The sequence below is a fragment of the Podarcis liolepis genome, assembly GCF_965112155.1.
Source record: "Podarcis liolepis genome assembly, chromosome: 3".
Classification (NCBI taxonomy): Eukaryota; Metazoa; Chordata; class Lepidosauria; order Squamata; family Lacertidae; genus Podarcis; species Podarcis liolepis.
This window is the reverse complement of record NC_139557.1, coordinates 103164807-103186311: the sequence shown is the minus strand read 5'-3', so window position 1 is coordinate 103186311 and position 21505 is coordinate 103164807. Positions and strand designations below refer to the sequence as shown.

General features: G+C 41.5%; 1 protein-coding gene across 2 annotated transcripts in view; it reads right to left on the bottom strand.

Annotated features, from left to right (window-relative positions):
* CAMKMT (calmodulin-lysine N-methyltransferase) overlaps positions 1-21505 on the bottom strand; it is a 239449-nt gene that overhangs the window by 197628 nt on the left and 20316 nt on the right. For both annotated transcript variants that reach the window (XM_083494760.1, XM_083494761.1), the window contains exon 3: positions 16589-16653. In XM_083494760.1, coding sequence (XP_083350886.1) covers positions 16589-16653 — 65 coding nt within the window. The remainder of the gene's footprint in view (positions 1-16588; positions 16654-21505) is intronic.

The following is a 21505-nucleotide window of genomic DNA, read 5'->3' as shown; positions in this document are numbered from 1 at the left end:
CTCGCAAGACGAAATTAATCCGTTCCGCAAGCCTCTTCGTCTAGCGGTTTTTTCATCTTGCGAAGCAACCCTATTAGCGGCTTAGCGGATTAGCGCTATTAGCGGTTTAGCGGCTATTAAAGGCTTAGCGGCTATTAAAGGGTTAGCGGATTAGCGGCTAAAAGGCTATTAGCGGCTATTAAAGGCTTAGCAGATTAGCGGCTAAAAGGCTATTAGCGGCTTAGCGGTTTAGAAAAAGGGGGGGAGCGGGGAAAAAATCGGAACACTTGCAAGACGTTTTCGTCTTGCAAAGCAAGCCCATAGGGAAAATCGTCTTGCGAAGCAGCTCAAAAACGGAAAACCCTTTCGTCTAGCGGGTTTTCCGTCTTGTGAGGCATTCGTCTTGCGGGGCACCACTGTACTGAGAACTCTTAAGGGATTTTCTTCTCCAAAGCACCTAAGGGTGTGGTAAGGAAGAGCTCAATGGTATCAAATGATATTAAAGGGAAACCAGCAAAAAGAATTCTCTGAACCCCCCTAAGTTTTCCTCAGTCCCTTGTAAAGCCTTAGGAAGGCACTGAAACAAAAACAACAGTTTAGTATTTTTCAATGGTTTCAAAACTATATGCACCGCATTTATGAGCTGCATTGTGCAAACTTCATCTTTTATTTTTAAGCTACATTGAATGCATTTGCATTACTCAGTATAAAACCGTCTGGTGATTAATGCACTGTCAGCAGGGGAAACCGTTAAGCATACTTTAATATGCCCAATTTGCACAGGAATCACTAGACCTAATGGTCATTCATTTCAGAAGATGGTTGTACAGAAACAATAAAAGATTGTGCTCAGTGAGTGTGGTATAAGCAGGAAAAAATGAATATTGTAAATACCACAGTGACAGCTTGTAGGGTTAGGTGGCTAAAACATGGGATGTAGATGCTGAAAAGGTATGTTGTTGCTCAAAACCCTGCTTGGTCATGAAGCTCTAAGAATATACAGATTATAACATGCCCTAAGCCTTTACGAGAGGTGAGGAAAATCTAATTAAATGGGATTCACAGTTGTAGGCTTGGTTCAGGCAGGGTTGGAGCACTGAATATCTGCAGTCCCTTTCTGCAGGAGGCTACCACTAGCTTTAGTAAGTAGTGTCATCAAGCAACACTGAACCAGGAGTACTTTTTACCCTGATTGGAGAGTCTGGTAAGATCTTGGTTCCTGTAGAGTATTTGTGCGGTGCTCAGTTTGTTTGTGAAATTGGAAACATTTTGCGATGTATGCTTCACATGATTCCGATTACACTCTGGTCCATCAAGGAGTCCCCCAGGATACTGTTGGGCTCATGATTTCAAGGATTCTTTCTGCTTCCTGTAGGCACTTCAGTCTGAGCCATCAAAGCAGTGCAGCTTTTATTTGAGGACAGAGGAGCACAACAGTTATAGCAGTTTGATTTGATAAATGCTTAGCTTCTCTAGTTCTCGACAAAGTAATTGTTAACGTTTGCCAGTTAAGGCACAAAATCCATTTTCCAGACCCAGTAGATTGATTTTTCTCCATTGGTGTTATTTTATGGAGTTCTTGCGACACACGACAACAAAGCGAGCTTCACTCCAGTAAATATGCAAACTGAATTTAGCAGGCGGAGGGAGAGGAGAAATAAAATTGCAATTTGGCTAACCAGAATCAGCGTAAAGAATCAACCAAACCTCTCCACACATGTACATGTGCACACACAGGCATATCCTGTGAATATGAGCTAGCTAGACATGTGCAAACCATTTTGTGTACATGCCTCGACAGGGAATGACCAGTCCCTTCAGTTAATTTGCACACATGGAACTGTAGTGCATAGCAATCCTACAAGTATGCAACATATATATTTCTGCACATATACATTTCTGTGTCAGTTTGTAATTACTCTTGATAAACCAATTACCTACAGCCAAGTTAGAGATTGCATTTTAGCTGCACAGTTCATGATACAAAATGAGTTACGAACTTGCTGCTCAAACCCTTCCAGATCCAACAGTGACTGGAAACCTTCACTTGGTCACCAGAGACAACAAAAATAAAATATTCTCCCCACACCCCTAGAAATCCCACCATATACTTCAAAATGGGAGCCTTCTAGGAAAATTGATGAGAGTTTCAGGAAAGATGACAATTCTTATTAACTGAGCACAGAAAACAACCTTCAGTACAGCACAGTATCTGCACCAAAACTTACAATTTGACACAGGAGACTTTATTGGCAGACCCTGTAAAATTTACTTAGTTGCTATATTTAGATACCATCTTTCCGTCAAGGGGCTCAGGTGGATTCCAAAAGAAAATGATGGCTTAAAATACAACAAATAATGCCACAAAAAGGAAAGGGGAAGGGAATGGAAGAAGAAAAATAATATGCAGGTTCCACCTCTTAAATACAGGTTATATCATGCCAGGGGGGGTTGCCAGTAGGGGAGAAGCCAAAAGACAGTTGATCCAAACCAAGCCAATGCAGAAGAACAAATGGATCACATCTCTGTGCCTATCTTTCCAATTTGGTATTTCAGTGCAGGGAAGGAAAATGACAGATTCTCTCTTCAAGATGTCCACTAAACATAGGAAGCGGCCTTATCCTGAGCCAGACCACATACCTCAGCATTGCCTAAGCTGAATGAAAGTGGCACTCCCACGCCCACTTGCAGATGCCAGGCTGAGTGATCACCACTGAGTGATAGGCCTTCTTCCCAACAAGGTTATCCTGAATAGGCACAATAACATTTCTTGTTTTGCATACAAAGTCTTGGATCCTGCCAATTCAAATGTCCCTTGCCCCATTGCAACCGAGAAAATTAAGGTACTGTTTTTTATCAAGCAGAAATGGAGAAAAAGCCAGTGTCTATTCCTCAAACCTGTTCTCAATTCTTCGTCCCCAGATTTCCCAAATCTTAGCGTCTTCCAGTTTTGACCAGAGTAAAGTGTGCTGTAGTGGTTAGAGTGTCAGACTAGGCTAGTCAAAATCCTCATTTGGCTATTGAAATTACTGTGTGACTTTGGGCCAGTCATTATCTCTCATTTTAACCCCTCACTGGATTTCTCTAAGAATAAAATGGTTTATGCCACCTTATGCGCCTTAAAGGAAAAGTGGGGTATAAAAGGATATAAACAATACAAAATAAATATAACTAATACAGAATATACGGTAAATATATAAATATATATGTAATACAAAACTTTTTATTGGGGCACATGCAGTAGCCATAAGGTGTATTTTTGGCTATATCTTCATAAAATGTCATTTTATAAGCATTGTTACTTGCTCCAAGACTTTAGCAATGGTGTGAGCGAAATAAAGTAAACAGAATAGTTGTTTTTACTTATAAAGGAGAATTAGGACAAATTATTGATATGTCTGAATTCTAGCCTTCTTACACAAAAGCAATACAAAAAAAAAATTGGCACATCTCTAAAGCTTTCCTATGGGCAGTACGTAATGGGGAAGAGAGAAAAACTTATTTTAGGGAGGAAAATCCCTCCTTTCATGTTTAAGAACTGGCATGTCCCCACCTTTCCAAAATCTGAGGAAATCATTCGTGGAGTCAGCTTTATCGAAAACTCACAGGGAGGTTAAACAGTGGGTGGCATTTTCTTTCACCAATTCCAAACATTTAACTTCTCTCATACGAATAGGTTCAAAACTGCTGAACGTAGTTAATGATTTTATTTTTTTGAAGCTATGCCTTACTAATTCACTATTCACAAAGTTTACACTATCAAAAGAATATAGCTTAATCAGCATTATGTGCCTACTAAACGGACATTTGTACTTTTAATCCATTTTAATCTCAACTAAAAAGGTAGGGGAATTTCCAAACATTTATATTAAACACATTGCTAATTAAAAGGATATTTTTCCACTCTTCTGATCAGCCTAATGTAAAATGCCAAACCACTTCTTAAAGAGCAATCAGTTTAAAATGAACAAGTCAGCTTTATTTCAAACTTTACCTTACAGATAAAGTAAGAAGTCTAATAACATTCACTAAAAGTGGAACAAAAAAAAGTTGTGGAGAAAAAGGGAACTGGGGGGGGGAGCAATTTTGGTTCTGGAACCTCATCCTGTACATTACCACTGTACATACTGAACAGATTTTACACAGTATTACTGAATGAATTGTTTCCCATTATACTTTTGCATGCTCTCTGGCTCCCCCTATCAAAGAACTGAAGGAGACCTGTCATCTGTGATTTTTCTGAGCACACTTTTCAGATACAGTATATACCTCGAATATTCAACCATTTCCAAAAGCGGCATGGCTTATTTTCATATTGTCTTCAGAAATGATCAACCAACTATAGCACAGTGCCCAAAAAGCTAAACTGTGAAACAATAAGCCTCTATTCTGAATTCACTAGGTGGTCTTGGGCAAGCTCCAATAATATTTCAGTCTCAACCCCACATGCACAATATGGGAGTCATAACACTGGTCTGCCTTGCAGTGTTGATACACTATACTGTGACATTTTAAGAGACCTAATATTATTTTTGTTGTTATTTATTGAAAGGTTTTAAAAAATAAGGTTTACAATAAAAGACTCCCCCACTCCCCACCAAGATAATGAATTAAATGATTTGAACACTCCAAATTATAAGCCACCCTGAGATCATATGATAAAGAATGGGATAAATGTTTTCTAAGTAAATAATACAACTGCCACCTGTTATTATTAAACTCCGAATCTTAAATGACTTAACACTGGTTTTGAAAGAATGGGTACCTCTGCAATATTTTGAGGCTTTGGTTAGTATATGAAAAAGCTGAGTATTTATCTTACCGAATATACTAGATATATTTTTCTATGTACAGAAGAGTTGTATCTGAATAAACCCTACTCAGAGCAGGCCCAATAAAACTAAACCTATTAATTTCAATGTATTCACTCTGAGTAGGACTAACACTGGCTACAACCCAATAGACTTAGGTTAGTTAAACCCCCTGATTTCAGGGGTCAGCAAACTTTTTCAGCAGGGGGCCTGTCCACTGTCCCTCAGACCTTGTGGGGGGCCGGACTATATTTTGAAAAAAAATAATGAACGAATTCCTATGCCCATCATATAACCCAGAGTTGCATTTTAAATAAAAGCACACATTCTACTCATGTAAAAACATGCTGATTCCCGGACCATCTGCGGGCAGGATTTAGAAGGCGATTGGCCCAGATCCGGCCCCCGGGCCTTGGTTTACCTTCCCCTGGTCTACACCAAGTATGACTTAGTCAGATATAATTTTTTCCAAAACAAGGATAGACATCTTACATTAGATTACATTGCCAGACTCCCTTCAATCTATTGTTCTCCAACAATGTGCATTTAAAATGCAGCCTTGAAAACTAAGGCTGCCTGGAGAGTGGGATGAGAAACTCTGATGAGTCCCAACCCACAATATAAAAAAGGAATATAAAAGAAGAAGGCGCTATCAAGTAATTGGTATAGATCAGGGGTCTGCAACCTGCGGCTCCGGAGCCGCATGTGGCTCTTCTACATCTTTGCTGCGGCTCCGGGGCGGATACTAGCGAGGGGAGGAGGCGCATTGTGTGCCCCGACACTCCTCACTGTGGCGGGCGCTGTACTGGCTGTGACATCGCATGGGGGCGGTGCGTGCGTTAGTCACGCACCGTCCCGACGTCACCTTCCCGCCCGCCCGCTACATTGTAAGGGGCATGTACGCTGGTCACTGCATTGAAAGGGGGCATGTACGCTGGTCACTGTTTTGAAGGGGAGTGAAGAACACACACACACAAAAAAGGTAACTTGTTAATTTAATGTTTATTTCTATGAGGAGGAGTAATTCTGAGGGGTCAAACAAAGAAATAATTAAAAAGTTATTTTTATAATGACGAGTTTTGCGGCTCCCAGTTTTTCTTTTCTTTGGAAACGGGTCCAAGTGGCTCTTTTTGTCTTAAAGGTTGCAGACCCCTGGTATAGAGGGTAATGTTTTGCCTGGAAAGAGAAGAATGGAGTGTGCCCCACCCCCTCTGAAGCAGGAACAGAAGGAGATTATCAAGTAGCGCTTGCAGAATGTGGATCACTCCCTTGTTACTTCTGCATCTAACTGAGTGACATGTTACATGAAATGCAGGAACAGTGTGTGCCTCTCTTGCCGTTAAAGAATGTCATCCTATCCTTTTCCCTAGGTAGCTTGATGCCATGTCCTTCCAGGCGTGATAGATCAGTAGCTGCCACAATCTCGGTCCACAGAGCAGCTCAGGTATCTCTGAGCCATCCAGGGAGACCTATGAAGAAACCTGTAGGCCTCTAAGCAAAACTTCACATTTTAAATCAGGAGGAAGTGGAGGGGGTTGAGAAGAAGAGAGAAAACACCCTATAGCCAGTTGAATGATATGGAGGAAGACAGGTGCGAGGAAGAATGGATTCCATGTTGCCAAACACTCCAAGAGAGTTAGTCCGCTATTAAATTTTGAAGGAAAATCTGAATTGAGAAAGCTATTATCATCAGAGAGACAGAATGCATGCGCGCACACAAAATGTTTAATGGAGTTAAAAATGGGCTAAAAACAATTTCCCCACAAAAATTCAAAGGAATGATTTATTAAGGGTGGCGGGAAAAGGTAAGAATAATGGGGAAGGGTTTAACAAAAATTATTTCATCTCAAAAGAAAATGGGAACCCGTGCTAGTAAATATGGTGTTTATCCAGTTCCCCCCTCTTTTCATTGGGCTTAAACCCTGACAGAACACATTAGGAACCAGAGTTAGTAGCAAAAAGAAAGCGAATCAACAGGCAATTTATGAGTTAGTAATCTTTTTAAGGAATCTCTTTTCTATCCTTGAGAGAATGTGAACAGAAATTTAACAACCAACAACATGCAGCCAGGCACTCAAGAACCTAACCTGCAAACTCAAGCTATAGCACTAGAGAAATTAGAATACACTCACACAGACTCTGAGCAACAACTGGTTAACACATTGATCCTGAGGCTCTGTGTAGAAGTCTATTTTTTTAATAGATTTAACTTTGATTAAACAATTTATTCCAGGATTATCAAAACAGGTAAAGGATTGTTTGAAATTATACTCTTGCTTTTTTGTACTACTTTAAAAAAAGCACACTTCAAATTACTTGCATGACAATCTCTCCAATTTATCAAATCCGTCTTACAAGCTTAGCATTTATTCACTGTTCAGCAAATTTTAAAATAAAATAATTATCCATATATGAAAGCCACCAGCTAAGATACCAACAGATTCATAAAAGATATAGTCCTTTTCTCAAATGTCGCAGACCATTTAGCATCAGAGTCAGCAATAACACTAACACACACACCCCAACACAAAAATATTTAAATACATTTGCAGCTTTTCAGGGTTAATCACCAAAGTCTGCAGCTAATGGTTATTTAACTGCTTCCTTAAAAGAATGCAAGTGTGGACAGTTCTGAAACTGTAGCGCCCCCTGCTGCTGCTTCAATTCCAGAACCAACAGTGTGGTGTGTTTTTTCCAGGCGGACACCCACTATTTATTTTAAAGTTTTGCTTTTCTGCATAACACACAGAAAGATTATAAACCTTGAAATGCTGCACTTCTCACTTACAGAGCCTATGCCTGCAATTCTATTCACATACTGGAGATTTACGTCCCACTGATTCAATTAGGCCAATTCTAATCATGTTTTCCAGAGGTAAATTCCATTAAGTTAGACTGTCTCTCTAATTAATGTGCTAAGGATTGTGGCCTGTGAGACTTAACATACATGGCTAGGACTGCAGAGCAAATAGGTTTTCGCATACTTTTTCAGAGTAAAAGGTATCGAACGCAAATATTTCATCCTGTCACTTTTACTCAGTGCTTTTTTCTAAAAAAAATGTTTAGGGGTACTCTCATTTGGACTCAAGAAAATCACCATTTTATAGTTCAAATTGGGGGGAAATAAATACAGTAAATGGACAAAAGTACAAAGTTACACAAAATGTTTAGGGATATGCATATCCCTGCCTCCTCCCCCAAAAAGCACTGCTTTTACTGCTCCCTCACCCTCCATTATCTCTGCATACAAGCCTTAGGTAAAGGTAAAGGGACCCCTGACCATTAGTTCCAGTCGTGACCGACTCTGGGGTTGCGGCACTCATCTCGCTTTACTGGCCGAGGGAGCCGGCATACAGCTTCCGGGTCATGTGGCCAGCATGACTAAGCCACTTCTGGCAAACCAGAGCAGCGCACAGAAACGCCGTTTACCTTCCTGCCGGAGCGGTGCCTATTTACCTTTCCTCTATTATTAAAAAGCAACTCCTTAATTAAAAGAAACAATAGTGTCTCTCTCAATATATACAGTGGTACCTCGGTTTAAGTACTTAATTCGTTCTGGAGGTCTGTTCTTAACCTGAAACTGTTCTTAACCTGAAGCACCACTTTAGCTAATGGGGCCTCCTGCTGCCGCTGCGCCGCCAGAGCATGATTTCTGTTCTCATCCTGAAGCAAAGTTCTTAACCCGAGGTAATATTTCTGGGTTAGCAGAGTCTGTAACCTGAAGCGTATGTAACCCGAGGTACCACTGTATACACAGGTTTGCAGACTACCCAATACAACTGCTATCAGCTATTGGGTGTCCCAGTAATACTATACTGGTACAAGATATTGGGTAAGAGAATGAGGTACAAAATCATGCAGTCTCTGGTTCAAAAGCCACCTCTGTAATGAACTTACTAAGCACCCTTAGACTCTCCCAGGTTTAGTCCAGCCACCTGCAATTTGGGGGTGATAATAATAACAACACTGGCCTACCTTACAGCTTTGTTATAAATCATGAGTAGCCACATTGTGCTGTCCAGGTGTGGATCACAATTCCCATCATGGTGTAGCCAGGTTTTTTGTTAGGGGGGGCAGAACCTCAGTTTAGTATGTATTTTTCTTGATTTTTATTGATGGGGGCAGCTGCCCCTCCCTGCCCCCCGTGGCTGCACCCATGATTAGAAGAAGAAGAAGAAGAAGAGTTTGGATTTGATATCCCGCCTTTCACTCCCTTTTAGGAGTCTCAAAGCGGCTAACATTCTCCTTTCCCTTCCTCCCCCACAACAAACACTCTGTGAGGTGAGTGGGGCTGAGAGACTTCAGAGAAGTGTGACTGGCCCAAGGTCACCCAGCAGCTGCATGTGGAGGAGCGGAGACGCGAACCCGGTTCCCCAGATTACGAGTCCACTGCTCCTAACCACTACACCACACTGGCTCTCCATCATCCTCCCTGGCCATTGGCTGGTTAGGGTAGGTGAGAGTTTACGTACAAAACATGTGGAGTGCACCATATTCACTGCCCCCCTTGTAAATGAGATCATACATGCATATAACACTCTAAGCCGATAAATTCTAGATTATATAATATAACACTTATGCACTGTACATAAAGGTAAAGGGACCCCTGACCGTTACGTCCAGTCGCAAACAACTGTGGGGTTGCGGCACTCATCTTCCTTTACTGGCCGAGGGAGCTTACGTTTGTCCGCAGACAGTTTTCCCGGGTCATGTGGCCAGCATGACTAAGCCGTTTCTGGCGAACCAGAGCAGCGCATGGAAACGCCATTTACCTTCCTGCCAGAGCGGTACCTATTATCTACTTGCACTGGCATGCTTTCGAACTGCTAGGTTGGCAGGAGCTGGGACCAAGCAACGGGAGCTCACCTCGTTGTGAGGGTTCGAACCACCGACCTTCTGATCGGCAAGCCCAAGAGGCTCAGTCGTTTAGACCACAGCGCCACCTGCGTCCCAATGCACTGTACATATTGCATATAATTATAAATTATGCTAAAATATAAAACAGAAGGAGAAGCATCCCACCACACACAGCTGTACATGCACACAACAATTTTTGTCATTGTGTGGAGCCTCAAGTATTTTGGAAAATGACCATGTACCTATGGATCCTCTTGTTTGTTTTCTCAATTTTATGCCAGTTTTATTACCTGAAAGCAACACAGGGTATTACTGAATATACTTGTGGTTGCTTAACCGGTTTACGTTCAGCACTGGATGAATAAGGTGATAATTTTGAAAGAAGATCAGTGGGGAAAAGTTATTTGATACCTTTAATTTTTAAATATGACTCCATAACATAACTCCCCAAATGTATTTTGATTGTATTAATGAAATATGGAGCTCTATATGAAGAACTCTCTGTTGTTTGGTCATGCCAATTGGGGGGGGGGGAATAAACCCACAGAAAGGTCAGTATTCTTCATATTGTAAACATATTTTCTCACATAGATATGCATTTTACTTGAAGTGTCTGTCATAACTTCTGTAAATGTTGATACTTTTGTCATATTTATTTTTTAACAGGGTATTTCCTATTTTTCCTGGAACCCTGGTCACATAAGAAAAAAAATCTGTTTCTCTTGTTTTCCCCAACCTATCAGCACTTTCAACTGTATTAATCTTGCCAACAATTTTAATTCTGTACTTGCAAACATACAAACTAAACGTCCTGTCCTGAATAAACAAGAGGATTTCATAAGCTCTTGGGCCACTTGAACACCTGAGCCATTATCAGTTAGAACTACCTTGGGCACATTAACAGCACACTAATGGATTCTACCCTCTCAGAGGACAAGACACACACAGACACACACACACTTTATTTACTACAAAAAGCTGCTGGTAATTTGCATATATTAATTCATTTAAGCATGTGCACATTTCAAATTACCCTTTGTTTAGTACTGAAGCTGGGTTTAAAATATATATGTATGAGAAAGCACAGCTGGGAAACACAATGGCAAGGCTAGCTTAAAACTATACAGGTGGCAAGCCTACTAAGCTGCGCCCATCAAGCATGAAGATCATCGTAAACAATTCTTTCACGTGTATTTGATAGGCACGGTACTGGCAGAAACCAACCACATATGCACCAAATTCACCAAACATAAGTATTAGTGGAAGGTCGGAACTCCATCATTTAGTCCCATCTCACAGAAAGATGGGTCTGCCATACTGTTTACACACACCATCGCCAGCAGAAATGTTGGCTCGGATCCCTAAACGCACCCAGCTGCTGCAAATTCTGTCCACCACCTTGCAAGAGCTTCAAGAGAATAAAAACATTCAAAACCTCCTTCCTCGAGCTATCAGTATTTCAATAGGAATTTTATTAATAGTGTCGTTTTACAAGTGGTTTATGAATGAGTAACAATATCTGTAGACAATCATCACAAAATACAATTATAACCTAACAAAACGTTGGACTCTAGCAATTACCCTCTTAAGACAATAGCAGTTGATATCTGTTACCTCTAAGCTGTTTATACAGAGCCCTAATATAACCTTTTAAAAATCCATATATATTTTAGCAGAGAATGTATATGCATGCATAGATGCTAACATGTAAATACTTACGCTGAGTTTTTCTTCCTGACTTGTAAAGAGCTAGATCACAAGGATAGATCACAGATAGCTTTTAAGTAGGGCAGTAAGAAAACTGAACTGATTACTAACTCCCAAACTCTTTTTTAAAAAGAAAGAATTTTCTGCTCACTACTTTATTTTCCAGCATGCTTTTGTAAAGGGGAAAGCTCAAAGGAACCATTTTCACAATTCATACCAAAATTCCAAGGTGCAGGGTTTCACAGGTCTACTGTGAATCAGGATTGAGGAATTACAGGCAATCAGTAAGAATTAGTTCAGTTTAATTTTCTATCACGGGTGCACATGTGCACACAGACACACATCAAGCAACTACTGATGAATGTGAACAAACATTACTTAAATGAAGTTTATTCATGTTTAATATAATGCTGCCAGCTAGTGGCAACATCTTATTTTGAACTAAAGTCAACTTTATGCTGGGTGCATTTCTACCATTCTGCTTTGGGAGTTGGACTGGGGATAGGATGCAGGAAAGAAAAACGTTTTGGCGTAGTAAAGCCACACTAAAATGACTAAGATGTAGTTAAGGAACACAGTATTTGTAAATAGATTGACTTGTACTTTGGAATGGAATGTGCATCTACAGCGTTAGTAAGACAAGGGGTTGTATTCAACCTCACCATTCTGCTTGTGCAACAGAGTTCCACTTGTGCAACAGAACTTCCCTCTCCTCGTCCCCAAGCACCCTCATAATATGCTCTAGAGAGTGGGGTTCCCCCTGGAGCAGACTTTTGGGTGGTACGGGGGAAAGAGAAGCACGCTAAGACCTATGTACAAGCAGAATACATTGGATGCTACTTGTTAAGTTGTGGGTGAACATATCAGACGACAGTGATTTTTCAAACAGCTCTTGTTTATTCACAGGTCAGAACAGAACTGAACTGAAGGGTTCAGCCAGCCTGCTTATATAGAGCTCCAGTACAACGTAACTGTAACAACTTTCTGTAACTATCCAATCACTGAATGTCGCTTTCGATCCCTTATTTGCATATGTGGACCTGAGTGAAAACTATCTATGGTATCCCCTGCTGGCCCAGGGTGAGAACTTCAGTACATAACACTACCCAGTAATATTATTGCTTTTCTCAAGATATAAACTGCAGGGCAAGGATCCAAAGAATCTCATGCGTGTATCTGAACACCTATCTAATCCATGTGCAACTGTTCAGCTTTTACAGCCTGACTCTTGCAAGGACTCTCTAAATGCAAACCCCAATCAGGGTGGTGGGAGAAGAAGAGTGATTTGATTATTAGTCTGGCCACCACTCTAGGGGGGAAAAATTAAATATTAAAAGAGGCAATATAAAAGCATTTCCAAAAATATCCGTCAGAAACTGCCATAAAAATAATATTCTGTGTTCAAATAATACATGTTCAATAATCATAAGGTTTGCCATTTTAATCCATGGTGTTCTCAGCCCCTGCGGTTGTTTTGTTCTCTAGCTTCACACTCTGCTGACATCAGCAATCACACACACACCTTGGGTTCCCTCCCTCAGTCCTGGTATTAGTCCCTTGGCAACATGTAAATCCCATGGAACTCCTTTCTCCTGTAAATTTGTGAATTACTTCTCCTACCTGGCAGTACTTCAAGAACACATTTTCTAAGCGCTCTTTGGACTGACTTCATAATAAAGCCTGAGGCACTCAAAAAGGATGAAAGCTTCAAAGTTGAGACTGAATTGCCCTGAACATTTTCCCTACACAATTACTTATCCTTTAGATTTTGTTGTTCTTATTGTTGTTCCGAGGTCAAAAGTTAGTTTGTGAAATTGACATTTTTCTGCTTCTGAAATGTCAGTGTGCGATGAAGTGTAATCTCAGGTTCCTAAGAAACAAAGGGGAGGGGTTTTTGTGTTTTTTTAGGTGAATCAGGTGTATTTAAGAACAGTTTCATATTACTGCCTATGAAAGTCAATTTTAGCTTTTTTTGACTTTATGATTAACCTATAGAAATATATTTTTATTTTTATATGGGTTGTTTGGTGTTTGTAAACAGAAAAAAGATTATGTAAGTTAAGCACTACTTTGGTATAAGAAATTTTATTCTTCAGAATGGTATCTTTACTTCTTTTCATATCCAGATATCATGTTCATTTCCAGTGTCACTACATGTCAGCATTATCTAAGGCTATGCCAAAGGTCTGGCAACTAAAGGCACCATCATTCTAACCAGATCAAGGGCTCAGAAAGCAGTTTAGGTCATCCATGCCATTATATCCCAGAGATGTGGCACATTTTGCTTTCCCCACCATCAAAATCTGAGGGCTGTATTCAACTAAATCCCATTCAGAGTAGACTCAATGAAGTTAATGAACATAAATTATTCATCTCCATTAACTTCAGTGGGTCGACTCTGAGTATCACTATCAATGAATGCCACCCTAAGCCACTCACTTGCAGTGATCACAATCTGAAAATCCTGGGTAAACTCAGATTTAGAAGGAACAAAAGGCAGGATCTGTATTATGTGAAGCATGAATGTTAAAGAAGAATGGTTTCATGCTACTGCCCAGGGAAGAAAATGTTAGCTTTGTCTTTACTTTGAGAGGGTGCAGAGGGTCACCAGTAATAAAAACTGGTTCAAGAGCACAAAGAATGCTTTTTTGTGATGCTACTCACTGAGTACTCACACAGCACCAACACCTATTTTCATTTTACTGCCCATGGCAGCCATTTTGTGCTGGCATCCATGGCACTTTTATCAAGATTTGTGTGCCAGCACCTCATTTGTTTTAACCAAACAATAGCACTGGGAAGGGCATACTGATGCCTAAGTTGCATACTCAAAGCCAAGAAATCTCAGTGCCCATTAAAATATCTTACAAAAGTTCAGCAGGTGGGGGAAAGGGCAGAGAATGAGCCAGGAAAGAAGGCAAGAGAGAAAGAAGTTTAGGCTGGACAATCTGTAGCAGCAAAGAGAAGCAAAGCAACAAGGAGGTGTGGGGATTGATTATGAGCAGCCCAAAGCTGGGAGCAGCCCAGGGAGCTGGGCATGTTTAGCCTGGAGAAGAGGAGGTTAAGGTGTGATATGATGGCCATGTTCAAATATATAAAAGGATGTCACATAGAGGAGGGAGAAAGGTTGTTTTCTGCTGCTCCAGAGAAGCGGACACGGAGCAATGGATCCAAACTACAAGAAAGAAGATTCCACCTAAACATTAGGAAGAACTTCCTGACAGTAAGAGCTGTTTGACAGTGGAATTTGCTGCCAAGGAGTGTGGTGGAGTCTCCTTCTTTGGAGGTCTTTAAGCAGAGGCTTGACAACCATATGTCAGGAGTGCTCTGATGGTGTTTCCTGCTTGGCAGGGGGTTGGACTCGATGGCCCTTGTGGTCTCTTCCAACTCTATGATTCTATGAAAGCTATGACAATTAAATGTGCCATGCATTGAAATCCATGGGCTTGGGAGACATCCAGCTCTTCATAGACTGGGTTGTGATATATTTTACAAAATGTTCCCATAGCCAACAATATAAAAAAAGGAAAATTCCAGAGTAAGTGAAATGCTGCAGATTATTTACAAGTATAGGAGTCCTTGCTTGGAAGCAAAGTAGGCCTGGCAAGGTCCAGTCAGATATTCAGTGTACCCCCACTTGTTGCTTATGTGAATAGGCTTTTAGTTCTAGTGAATTAGAGGTTATAAGCAGGGCCGGTGTACTTGCGACCCAATATCAGCTGTCACTTTCACATCAGTGTCAATGCCACCGTAAAACCACCACAAGGCAGTCAACACAGTTAGAGAGAAAAGCCATGAACATCTAAGTCTATTTCTGCCCTAATTGATGCTACAAAACATTTCCTGAAGGAAGCAAAAGGACAAATGCTCTTTCAACTTGAAGGATGAATTGCTGACAGTTGTCTAGATAGAAGAAAGTGCTTCTGTTGCTAACTAGCAGGTAAGAGGCTTTTTACTCTTTCTAAAATGTATTATCCACATAGCAACAGATTCATAACTGTTGCTGTACAGTAGCATTCCAACCCTGAGCAGGGAAGAGTTTGCTCCTCCACACCTCACCTTGGGAGAGACTCGAATTGGTCTCTCTTGGGGGACAGCTCACCCGGGCAGGGCTGCCCAATCAGGAGCCAATATTCTGTCTTCCAAGGTGTGGGGGCAATCATGTAACATGATTAGGAAGGAGACTTGAAATTAAACCAAGCCTAATTAAACATCAGTGGTCTAAACCACTGAGCCTTGGGCTTGCCGATCAGAAGGTCAACAGTTCGAATCCCTGCGACGGGGTGAGCTCCCGTTGTTCTGTCCCAGCTTCTGCCAACCTAGCAGCTCAAAAGCACGTCAAAGTGCAAGTAAATAAATAAATAGGTACCGCTCCGGTGGGAAGGTAAAAGGCATTTCCGTGCACTGCTCTGGTTTTGCCAGAAGCGGCTTAGTGATACTGGCCACATGACCCGGAAAAACTTTCTGCAGACAAACGTTGGCTCCCTCAGCCAGTAAAGCAAGATGAGCACCGCAACCCCAGAGTCGCTCGCAACTGGACTTAACCGTCAGGGGTCCTTTAGTTTTTTTAATTAAACATCATAGATGATACCAACTCCTATTTTCTAGATATGAAATTATAATCAGGTTTAGGGCTTTTAATCATATATATTGCATGCAATCCTTTTTTTCTGTGAATCTTTGCACGTTTGTCCATTTACTGTATTTATTTTTCCCAATTTGAACAATAAAATGGTGATTTTCTTGAGTCAAAATGGGAGTACCCCTAAACATTTTTTTAGGGGGGAAAGCACTGATCACACGTCACAGGAAGCTTACACAACAATCTGAAAGGCCACATGCCTATTTCCATGTACAAAGCCAGGATCACATCTGAGAACAGCTCAGAAACTCAGGGCAACTTCAGAAATATTCACTGATGTCTCAAATTGCTGGTGGTGGTGGGGAAAGTGATTTGAGAAGGCCACATAAATGCATGCACAGACATTCCTAGGGGCTGCAGCATAAAAAATGAACCTGAGTAACACAGAATAACATGGTATTATTTATACTGCAAAGCACTGTGGTACACCAGTGGCTAAGGGCATCGAATGGAGAATAGCTCACCTCCAGTTAAACACATGACAAATGTGGCACTGTGATGAGCATTGCAGGCAAATATGCTAGCATAAATGTTTTGCATCCAAGTGTAACTACATCATCGCCATCACCGTAAAGAAACATAAATTACTTACAAACATTTCCTGTGTTGTCAAAACTTGTCAGAATGTCTTCAACATTTAATAGTCCGCTGTTAAATCTAGGGGGAGAAATCATAATAATCAAACAAGCAGAATTATCCCTCAATCCTTTTTTTAAAAAAAAATAAAAATAAAATGGTAACATCGCAGGTTTTCACAGCCTACATCCTTCATCAACATCTTTTAAAATGTCTCACCACTAGAGGGAGAAAAAGAAGACATTCAAAACCCTAATATACTGTGTTAAAATTATCACCCGTTAACAAGAAAAAATTGTGAAAATGTGAAGTTTTTATTGTTCAAAATCAGGGGTCAGCAAGGTTTAATCTTGCCAGGGCCAGATCAGTCCCGCAGAGATCCGTCCGTGGGCCGGATCACATGTGCGCCCGCAATTTTCGGCATCTGCGTCAGCGCAGACACGATTTTTGGCACCGCAGAAGCAAGTCCCTGCACAGTGCTGCACTGCGCTGGTTTAGCGCAGCGCGCGAGCGGACAACTTGATTCGGGGCAGCTCGTGGGCCAGTCAAACGACCTCCGCGGAATGCTTCTGGCCCATGGGCCTTAGGTTGCTGATCCCTGTTCAAAATTATAAATTTATTTGTGAGCACACAGAGGAAGATATCGATTCCTAAATTTGCAAAAACAAACATGCACTTAATCGGTTACAAAGGGAACCTGCAACAAAATGCTGCAGCATATCCCTGATACGCTTGCATTAGGCAAAGCCTGTGGCTGAGGGCTAACTGCTCACTCAACAGTTAGTCCTCAGAGAGTGTAGAGACCTTCTGCTGTAAAGGAGTGGCACCCAAGGGCGTCCTTGTGAGGGGGAACCAATCCTTTTTGACAAGCTAAGGTTCTAATTTTTTTCAGGAGAGATACAGCGTGCACACACAAGGTAGGCCCTATCTGTTATGTACTGAAGTTCTCACCCTGGGCCAGCAGGGGGATACTGTAGATAGTTTTCACTCAGGTCCACATATGCAAATAAGGGATTGAAAGTGACGTTCAGTGATTGGATAGTTACAGAAAGTTGCTACTGTTGCATTGTAGTGGAGCTCTATATAAGCAGGCTGGCTGAACCCTTCAGTTCAGTTCTGTTCTGGCCTGTGAATAAACAAGAGCTGTTTGAAGAATCGCTGTGTCATCTGATATGTTCACCCACAACTTAACACTATCTGCCAGCTCTTTTGTCACTCATTGAGTCTTTCGTCCCCCTCGCTCTTGGCTCCCACTTTCTCCATTCCTTGTAGCTTTCTGCTTCTTCTCCCTCTTGAGTTACCTTTTGTAACTCAACTCAGCTAAAATCTAAGATTTCTCAGTTGATTTCTATGGAGAGCTTCCTCTTCCATCTATGATAAGGTTACTAGATTTTTTTCAGTGAATCCGGGGACACTTTTCAACTTCAATGGATTTTGTATGGGGACTGATTTGTAAAGCCGGGGACTGTCCCCGGGAAAGGGGGACGTCTGGTAACCTTAATCTATGAGGAAGTTTAAAAGAGCTTCTCTATTTGAACCAAGGAATGGCCTAATCAGATGGCTCATTTTGAGGTTTTAGATCTATGACTCTTTCTTCAGTTCTCTTTTGCTCAGTTTCTCAGTAATGGGACTCTATGGTTAAATGCTGAATCCTGGTTTGTTCAGTCTCTTTACTGAAATTAGGCGCAAAGGAACTCTGTGCACACAGTCCATGCATAGCCTGGCTTATTAAACCTTGGTTTTTGGCTTAGTGTCACATCTGAGCACAGCCAATGCCTGTTCTGGATTTGAAGAAAGATTCTGGACGTCCTAGGACACAAAATTCTTCCAACAGGCACTGGCAAAACAGAGAGACAAATTATCATGGCAGGATGTTGGCATTACATGATATAAATGCAAAAACCCATGAGAAAGACCCTCTGTGAGTGACAAACAATGGCCAAAACTATGCACAGAGTGTTCTATGGATTAAAAGAATGTGCAATGGAAAATGCTTTGATGTTGAAAAGGATGAAAGATTATAAAACAGAAAGTTCAAAAGTTGAAATGAAATTGGAAGCAACATTATTTTATTTTTTCACATGATGAAGGATCTTCACTTCTATTTCTTTGCAATATACATTTCTCCACACCAACATTGCCTAAAGGGTGCTGTTCATCAAAAAGGATATCTAGGGACCTTTTGGGGAGGGTCATGGCTCAGTGGTAAAATACACGCTCAGCCTGCATAGGTCCAAAATTCAATCTCCGGTATCTCCAAGCAGAGCTAGGGAAGTATACAGTTTGTAATCCTGTGATGATGATGCCAGTTAGTACAGACGGACGTTATTGAGCTAAATGGACCAAAGGGCTGACTCAATATAAAGCAGCTTCCTGTGATCTTGTCCACAATTATACCAATATAAGAGCTGATCCTATTTAAATCTCTTTATGAAATTCCAAAACACCTATCTCCACATTCTTTCTCATTTTGAAATACTCTTTGCCAAGGAATAGTCTTTCCACTTTTTTAAAAAAATCAGCTCAATGTCCTGTGCAGACCAAGACCTCTTGGAAGCATGACAGAGGAAGCAAACCTGAGTGTATACCACTTAACCTCATTTACAGAAGATAAGATTGCCCTTATGGGTTGAGAGGTGCAAGGGCTCCAGATGTATGCTGTTGCCTCTCTGTGCACCTGATTTATTGGTCTTAATCTTCCCTCTCTCTCCACCCCTTCTCTTTTAGTTTCTGAACTGACACCTCAACATTCCATATTACCTGCATGTTCAGGGGTCCCTGACAGACTGTTTGGAGGATTTATTATTTTCTTTTAACTTATGAACATATGGGTAGTTCAGTGTTCAGAGGATACAGAAACTGCTACCATATTTTCCGGTAAGCCCATTTTGTTTCCACAGCATTTTGCCAAGTTTGCTATTGCTATTAGAAGTAAATTTCATTTGACTATATGTTGTTCTTATATTCAACTAATAAAATATTCAAAAAAGGGAAAAAAAGAAGTAAATTTCATTAAAAGATGTAAAAATGAGAAGTGGCAATCCTGATACATTAGTGGCAATCCTGATACATATACTAAAATCTGTGGTGTTCCAAGGTGCAATCAAAGCAAGGGCCAATATATATCATAACAAACTATATATCTCAACTCCTATAAGGTATTTCCAACAAAGGTATTTCCAACAAAGCAGCAATTTATTCTTGCATCACCGAGAGATAGGATGACATGAAATATGTGTCTCAGTCAATGAAAAACACATTCTTGACTTTTTACTTTTTTGCCACTCTTAGGACAAAATCAAGACTACACACTTAGCAATTCAACAGTCACCATAGAAACAATAGTTCTATACAAAGGAAGGATGTTCCAACCTTCATCTCTTTCAGAGACCTAGATGTCTGCTGATGAATAAGAAACCTGCACAACTCGACTCTTCCTGTGAATAGGGCACACAGCATTCAAGCTATGCAAGGTTATTTAATCCAAGCATGTCTTTCTGATGTTCAGGCCAAAAGACAGGCAAGGATTATTCTCAATGTATCTTAGGCTTACCAACACAAAGACAGGGAAAAAATGTGTTAACCCTAAGCACACTGATTCAGTAATACATAAAGCATTTTCTGTCAAGGTTACAATCCTATTCACACTTTCCTCAAATAAGTTCCAGTGACTCAGTAGGGCTTATATCTGAGTAGACATATTGAGGATTGCATTTTAAAGTAATTTTAGAACAGGTGTGTAAAGAAACAATACACATACCGTATTTTTCGCCCTATAGGACGCACTTTTTCCCCTCCAAAAATGAAGGGGAAATCTGGGTGCGTCCGATGGGGCGAATACAGGCTTTCGCTGAAGCTTGGAGAGCGAGAGGGGTCGGTGCGCACTGACCCCTCTCGCTCTCCAGGCTTCAGGAAGACATCAGCAGCCTAGGCAGCCCTGCGGGAGTTCCCGCAGGGCTGTCTAGGCTGCGGATAGCAGCCTGCTTCCCGGAGCACTGGGCGCCCTGAAAGCAGAGCGCCCGGCACTTCGGGAACACATCCGCAGCCTAGGCAGCCCTGCGGGAGGTCCCGCAGGGATGTCTAGGCTGCGGATAGCAGCCTGCTTCCCGGATCGCCGGGCGCCTTGAAAGCAGAGCGCCTGGCGCTTCGGGAACACATCCGCAGCGTGGGGAGCCCTGCGGGAGGCCCCTGCAGGGCTCCCATGCTGCGGATAGCAGCCTGCTGCCCGGCGGGCGGGGCGCCCTGAAGCAGAGCGCCCCGCGCGCCGGGCAGACATCCGCAGCGTGGGGAGCCCTCGACCTGGTTCGGTTTCCCCGACCTGCTTTGGGGGGGGGGGAATAAAGGGGGGGAAATTTTCCTTTATTTCCCCCCAAAAAAACTAGGTGCGTCCTATGGGACGGAGTGTCCTATGGGACGAAAAATACGGTACTTCACTTCTTTTTTTAAAAAAAAAATCAATTTCTTTTTAGCAGAAAGAAAAACCCCTTGATTCCCGCTCCCATGGCTTCAGAATTTTTGGAGATCTGGCATCTCCACTACCAGTGCTGTAGGTAAATTATTCTATAACTCCAAGTACAGTGGTGCCCCGCAAGATGAATGCCTCGCAAGACGAAAAACTCGCTAGACGAAAGGGTTTTGCGGTTTTTGAGCTGCTTCGCAAGACGAATTTCCCTATGGGCTTGCTTCGCAAGACGATAACGTCTTGCGTTTTTTGCAAGTTTGTTTCCTTTTTCTTAACACCGTTAATACAGTTGCGACTTGACTTCGAGGAGCAACTCATAGAACGCGGTGTGGTAGCCTTTTTTGAGGTTTTTGGTATTTTTGAAGCTTTTCCAAAACTTTTCCAACACCGTGCTTCGCAAGATGAAAAATTCGCTAGACGAAAAAACTCGCGGAATGAATTAATTTCGTCTTGCGAGGCAACCACTGTACT